We start from the raw sequence: 7,225 nt of genomic DNA, 5'->3' as shown, positions 1-7,225 counted from the left end.
GGCATTGAAAAAAAATCTTGAACCTTATTAATACTGGAAAAGGTAAATAGGGGAATATGATGAACTATTAACCTGTATATCTACTTTCCCTGTATATAAAACTTTTATGAGCATAATCTCTATACACATTGACGGCATCCTTACAGTATCAGTAGGGAATAGGTAAACTACTATAATCAGTATTCCACCCTAGATTAGTTTATCATCATAAAATTGGTTGAAAGACAAAGGAAATACAAGTTCTTGCTGTGCTTATTGTTTATAGATTATAAAAAGCATTTCATTGAGTAGAGCAGGACATTCCCTTAGAGATTCTTCCATCGAGGTATCTCCATTGTATGCATCAGGATTCCGTTAAGAATATAACAAAAGATTTAACACTGTTCAGCCCTCTTGATAATACATGTTAGTTAAGGGATGAGACAAGGAGTTATATGATGACCATTGTAATGGAGGAAAGCCAGAGTGGAGCCCTAAGTTAAAGAGAGATTCCATAGGAGTGATGAAGTGGATGAGTGGTGTCAACCTCAAATAGAAATGGATCTCTCTGGGCCACATATTGACTTAGGAAACCACAAATTAGTATTATCTATGTTTGATTATATTTTAATTCATCTTAATAAATATTACCCAATTTCATTTTAATCTGATGCCAACCATATTCAGGAGTTTAGGTTGTAGTGTGGAAACCATGGACTGTGAATTTGACTCCTCTGCAGAGTCTAGATATCTCTGCTTATAGACAATATTGTACTAGTTGCATCAAGACCTAGGATGTCATAGAACGTTAGGGAAAACATCAGTTTGTTCAGTCGTGTCTGACTCTTCATGACTCCAGCTGGGGTTTTCTTGGCAGAGATACTGGTGTCGTTTGCTATTTCCCTTCTACAGATCATTTTAGAGATGAGGAAACTGAGGCAAGCAGGGTTAAGTCTTGCCCAGGGTCACACAGCTAGTAAGTGTCTGAGGCCAGATTTGAACCGTGGTCTTCCTGACTCCAGGTTGGGCAGTCACTACCTAGCTGCCCATAAAACATCAGTAACAACTTGAGAATTTGATCTAACTGTACTCCGTAGCAGACAAAGTGGATGAAGAATATTTGTTGTACAGTTTATGATATGCAGTTATATAGGCCAGTGGTGATAAACTTAAATAGAAATGGGAACCATGCATAAGATTCCCTGTGGGCTACATATGGACTTAGAAAGCCACTTAATAAGATTATCTGCGGTTTTTTGTGTTTTTATTTATTAGGTTAAATATTTCCAGTTATACTTAATCTGGTTTGGGCTGAACTCAGCATGTTGTGGGCCATATGTGGCCTAGAGAATGCATATTTGACACCTCTGATATAGACAATTAATAGGGCTCATTAATCAGTATATATACATTATATGCACACATATATACTTATATATGTGCCTATGTATACATATAGGGCAGCTAGGTAGTGCAGTGAATAGGGTGCTGGTCCTGGAGTCAGGAAGATTCATCTTCTTGAGTTCAAGTATGACTTCAGGCACTTACTAGCTACCTGACCCTGGGCAAGTCACTTAACCCTGTTTGCCTCAGTTTCCTTATCTGTAAAATGAGCTGGAGAAGGCAATGGCAAACCACTCCAGTATCTGTTCCAACAAAACCCCAAATGGGGACACAGAGAGTCAGACATGACTGAAAAAAAATAACTGAACAATGTACACGTATATGTATACACAGATGCATATATATCTTGTCACTTTCAGAAGAGCTGTGGGAAAAGCTTCCTAAAAGAGGCTTTCTAACCCTTGAGGACCTCAGACTTAATCTGCATTTGTTGGCAAGATTAGTTGTGGCACCAGCCCAGCCCTACAGGATATGACTATAAAATTAAGTGAAGCCTCTCTGAGCAAGTGTTTTTATATTCCATTTCAAATGTCTCCTTAAAGGCATGCTACCAAATACTTTAGTACCATTGTTTGGACTACTTAGAAAATTATTTGGGAAAGAATCCATTTAACCATTTATAGAGTTTTAATAGTCAACAGGGCTAAGATACTTCTTTCCTGTGCTTGCTATGTCTGAAAGGATTGTGCTTCATTGGTACGTCTCATTTTTGCACTTAACTTGAAGTAGTTTAAAATTCAGGGAGGGGAGGATATCAATTGTTATGAATTTACAAAAATATAGAGAAAAATAAAAATATAGGTCATTCTTAATGGCAAAGCAGAGTTTTAAGGTATGGAAATAGGAGAGAGAGACAGACAGACAGACAGTCTAGACACTATGGTGATGTTACAAATGACCAAGGGAAAAAAAATCACCCTGTGGTATCTATTTCCAGAACTAGGATACTAAAACTTTTGGCAAGGAAATAAAGGACATGTTTATTTATATTGTGTCAAATTTGGGGGAAAATATTTGTTTGAAAAATGAAAAATATTTACGTTTTGAAAGGTGTTTTTGAAGCTGTGGTGGCAATTGAGACAAAACAAGCTCCAAATTTTAAGATTTTTAAAAATCTCCTCAAGGAACATCTTGAGGGTTTTTTTGTTTTATATGTATATGAGCTTCAGAACGTGCTCTTAAGTAATAGCTTTTTTAAGGGAGTAAAGAAAAATCACTTCTATTTAAAACAAATCTCAGTGATCTCCATAAAATGTGGCTCTGAATTTGACTTTGTTCATTAATTTTCTTGGATGAAGTTGGGCTGGTGGTGGGGTGGTAAATCTCCTCTGAAAGATAAGATTATTAACAGAAGAGAAAGTGTTAAGAGTGAACATTTCTAAGGAACTTTCATACTACAAATCTCAAGGGTGAAGAGAGTGAAACTTGAACTCACTATTAAGAGCAGTGGATCATTCTTTTTATCAACACCAGCATCATTTTGGAGAAGCAAACGTAAACATCTGGTTTCCTTCTGGGAAATTAAACTTTGTTCTTTGACCTTGAGTAAGGGGAAAAAATCCTTATGAGATAAAAAGGATGGCCATATACCTGAAATCTGGAAATTCGTGTGTGTGTGTGTGTGTGTGTGTGTGTGTGTGTGTGTGTGTGTGTGTGTGTTTGATGTCAGGTTAACAATAGTGGATTTATGTATGTGCATATATGTGTGTGTACATATATAATATGTATATATATAGTGTGTGTGCATATATATGTATATACATATATTATGGCAAATTAACAACATCAGTTTTGTGGGTGTCTCTTCTGACATAGAATTGAATGAAACCAATGACTCTCAGAGCTGTTTACCAGAATAGGTTTGCATTCTGCCTCTCCCCTTCTTCCTGCCTTGAGGTAGATTTGAAATGTTTTTTGCAGTAATCATTAGAAACTTTAATTCAATGCAGTTATATAATAGACAACTTAAGGATATGCAGCTGCCTATTAAGGGGTCATAGTACTCTTTCGTGGAGTCGCCAAGCATGTTACTATCTAAATATACTGGGAGTTTTATGGGAAATAGACTTTCATTCTGTGCTTTTAATAGCAGATATAGGGCTATGTTAATGCTTATTTTAAATGATATAATCTAACCACATACTAATGGGGTTTTTCATAATGGTTTTTTTTGTTGTTGCAAGATAGACAAAATGAATGCTGCCAACCTAACACATTCTTCTGTATGTTTGACATATGGAGAGCAGATTTAACTCAGAGTGTTTGGTTTTTATAGGCTTGGTTATATTGAAATGCCTGTCAAAGTGCATGCTGCTGCTGTGGTAAAACTAGACAATGAAAGAACAGTTTGGAAATGTGAACTCTTCCTTTTAAAAGTTTGAAATGTAGTCCGCCTTTTGGTCATGTTTTTAGGATTTAGGATGATTTATTTTAAGTTGCTGCTATTAAGTATTTTTTCTCTTCTGTTCTCGCTATCATATTCAGGCAGGATGTTGACAGACTATGGTGTGGTATAAAGAGCCCTGTTCTTGGAGTGAGTAGACCTGGGTTCAGATTTTAGCTCCACTGCTTACTAGTCGCATGCCAAGTTATTTTACCAAAAATGACCGAGCATTTTTTAAACCTGGACAGGCCTTAGTTTCCCTATCTATAAAATGGGGAGAATAATACCTAAACTACCTATTTCAGTGTGGCTGTAAGTATCAAGTGAGAGAAAATGTGAGAGAGTATTTTGTAAAGTGTAAAATGCTATATTACTTGAAACCTATAGACAGGGGCTCCCCAAACACTCTGCACTCATACAGTAATAGGGGTGGATGGCAAGGTATAGATCTCTTGCCCTTCCATGGCATGACTTAGGAAATCTCATTCCCTATGGAGAAGCTCTTCTTCCAGAGAGGTGGTAACTAAGCTTTTTATATTAGGTTCCCATTTTATAGGTACAGAAAGTAAACCTAATACTGTGCTAGGTGCTTTCAGTGTTTGAAACAAGTATAAGAAATGGCTCCTCCCTGATATATAACTTAGTAGTAAAAACAAAACAAAAATAGGAGAAATAGACAATCCTAAGTGTGAAACTATGGTACTGATTTTAAGGTGATCAGAAAAGATCAGCATCGGCTAGAATATTTAGAGAAGAGTAGTTAAATTAGCGAAAGCCCAAATTGAGACACAGTCTGACAAGATATTCCTTTTTCGCTGTCTCATGATAAATATACTGATCCCTGATATGTGGCCACTTTAAAAAAAAAATATTTGTTTTGCTCTCTCCCTTTTGCTCATGTTTGAATCAAAGTATATGTTGGTGTGGCTTGGAGGATCTGGTGAAGTTCTTCATAGATTCTTCAGATTCTTTATCCTTTGAAATTAATGATGGTCAATAAGTTACAATTATCTTAATGGAGATATATTATTTATTTATTTTTGCTTATAACTACTATGAGATGAGATGGTTAAAGTACCCTGTGAAATGTTTTTCCTCCCTAAGGACAATCTCTGAGCCATCTTTCTTTTTAGTGTTAACTTCCTATTTTATTCTAGTTTCATTTATCATGGGAACATAAATATTGTTGAAGTTTAGTTCTCCCAAAGGCATGTCAATTTATTAATCATTGGACAAGGATCTCAAATTTAGAATATATACAGTTAAGTTAACGCCCATAGTCTTAAACCTGTGTGAATTTTAGCAACCTCCACCCCCTTTTCCATAATTTTACCATTATAACTACAGAAGTATTTGGGGTGAAGAAAGGGAAGAGCACATATGACTTTGTTTCATGAATTGCCATAGCCAAAGGCTTCTTTTCCTTAGTAGTCAACCTAGAGTTGACCTTCTCTGTTTCTTTGCCGTGTTGGATCTTTGGGTAGTTTAGATTCAGTCTGTCACCAAGACACTATTAACTCTTTCCAAAATGGTAGAATATTCTGAGCTTAACCTCTGCTGGCATAGTCCTTAAAAATCCTAGGTCACTTTCATGTCATTTTGAGGCATTGTAATGGGATTTTATATAGAAAAAGTATGTTGAAAAATATGGTTCCATTAAAAAACAAACTATTGTTGAATATTCAGGAGCCTCATACCTATATGTCACAGTATCCTTTTCTAGAAGAGATAAAGGCATTGGATTTGGAAAACACTGAAAAAACATCACACACATAAAATGAAATTTATCATGTTTTAGCAGATGGGAAATAACTGGTTATTGATGTGGGATTCATATCACAGTCAACTGGCTAGGCATGCAATCAGATCATCAATTAGGCAGCACCATTAAATTAAAAGAAATGATAAAGACGAGAAGGCACTGTATACTCTGTGTACATCACTACAACAGCTTAAACTTTAATCAAGGAAAAAGCAAAGATATTGCATTTGATTGGCACCATTTCCTCTAAAACCTTTAACCAATATAAAGTCATCACTACAACTAGGAGGCCAGGAGAGCCTAGAAACTGACTTGCCCGTAAAATCCTTGATCTCCTTGTAAAACAGAGAGCCATGACAGCTAAGGACAATACCAGATTTGCATGAGAACTCCTTTGTAAAACACGATTAGGAAGGATGGTAGAAGATGGCAAGAATGATCACTTCATAAAAATGTAAAAAGTGGAAGAAGGGAATCAAAGGAGTAATAATGGGGGGCAGCTAGGTGGTGTAGCAGATTCAAAACTGGTCCCTGAGTCAGGAAGATCTGAGTTCAAATGCAAATTCAAACACTTACTACCTATGTGACCCTGGGCAGATCACTTCACTTGTTTGTCTCAGTTTCCTCATCTCCAGAATGGGAATAATAGCACCTATCTCCCAGGGTTGTTGTGAGGATCAAATGAGGTAACGCTCATAAAGCATTTAGCATAGTGCCTGCTTATATAGTAAGCACTATATAAATGTTAGCTATTATTAGCAGCAGTAGTAATAACAAGAATAACATTTATATTTAAGGTTTGCACAGCACTTTGCAAATATGGCCTTATCTTTTTTTTTTTTTTTTTTTTTTTTTTTTTAAGATAGACCAACCATTTTATTTTCCTCTGATCGGTTCAGGAATGTTGATGGACAGCTCTTTTACATGGGCTTTGGAGGGGGTCTGGGGGCAGCACCTGCAGGTCTGAATCGGGGCGGGGGCGTCCGATCCTTCCGAGCCTCACGGGAGCGATTCCTCACTACCTTGCTGTGGATCGCGCAGCTCACACAGTAATGTAGTTTCACATACAGTTTGGGCAGCACGTAGGAGTCGAAGACGCTGGCCTCGGAGATGTCCCTGACGGCCGCAGCTTCCACGATGTTGCGGATTACAAATTTCTTGATGGCCTTGTCCTTCGGCACGCGGCGGGCGCAGTTAGTGCAACGGATGGGCTGCACGTGGCCGCGGCCCTTCTTGGCGCGCCCGTTGTTCCTCCTCTTCTTGGTCATCTTGGAAGCCAGGAACCGAAAAAGGGATATGGCCTTATCTTATCTTTCATTTCCTTAATGTTCTGTACAACAGATTTGAACCTGTATGTTTGACAAAGTCCAAAAGACACCATGGAACACATGTTAGATGTTACAAAATCTTGGAAGCATCAAGGGCACATTTTTCAGAATATTTCAGGGAGAAGATGATGCAAAAAGAAAGGAGGAGGAAAAAACTAGACAATACTACTATACAAAAAGACAACCATGAAAACATCAGTAGCTACAGACCAAAGTATCTAGTCTCATCTTCATAAAATCTTTATGAGAATGAATTACATATGTAATAAAGGGATTCTTGATGGAAATCTTGGAAAAAATGATAGGCTTTCCTAGATAATTTTTATAGCAAATTATGTCTTTATAATGGTAAAAAAAAATAACTGAAGA

At 37.0% G+C, this 7,225-nt stretch overlaps 1 protein-coding gene across 1 annotated transcript; it reads right to left on the bottom strand.

Moving 5' to 3' along the window:
• Window positions 1-6,391: 6,391 nt before the first annotated feature.
• Window positions 6,392-6,815, bottom strand: LOC118856742 (40S ribosomal protein S26-like). The gene has a single exon (XM_036767207.1). It carries the CDS (start codon window positions 6,794-6,796, stop codon window positions 6,449-6,451), a length of 348 nt encoding a protein of 115 aa, XP_036623102.1. The 5' UTR covers window positions 6,797-6,815; the 3' UTR covers window positions 6,392-6,448.
• Between the last annotated feature and the right edge of the window lie 410 nt (window positions 6,816-7,225).

The sequence above is a fragment of the Trichosurus vulpecula genome, chromosome 7 (genome assembly GCF_011100635.1).
Source record: "Trichosurus vulpecula isolate mTriVul1 chromosome 7, mTriVul1.pri, whole genome shotgun sequence".
NCBI classification, from domain to species: domain Eukaryota; kingdom Metazoa; phylum Chordata; class Mammalia; order Diprotodontia; family Phalangeridae; genus Trichosurus; species Trichosurus vulpecula.
This window is presented reverse-complemented; position numbering and strand designations above follow the sequence as displayed.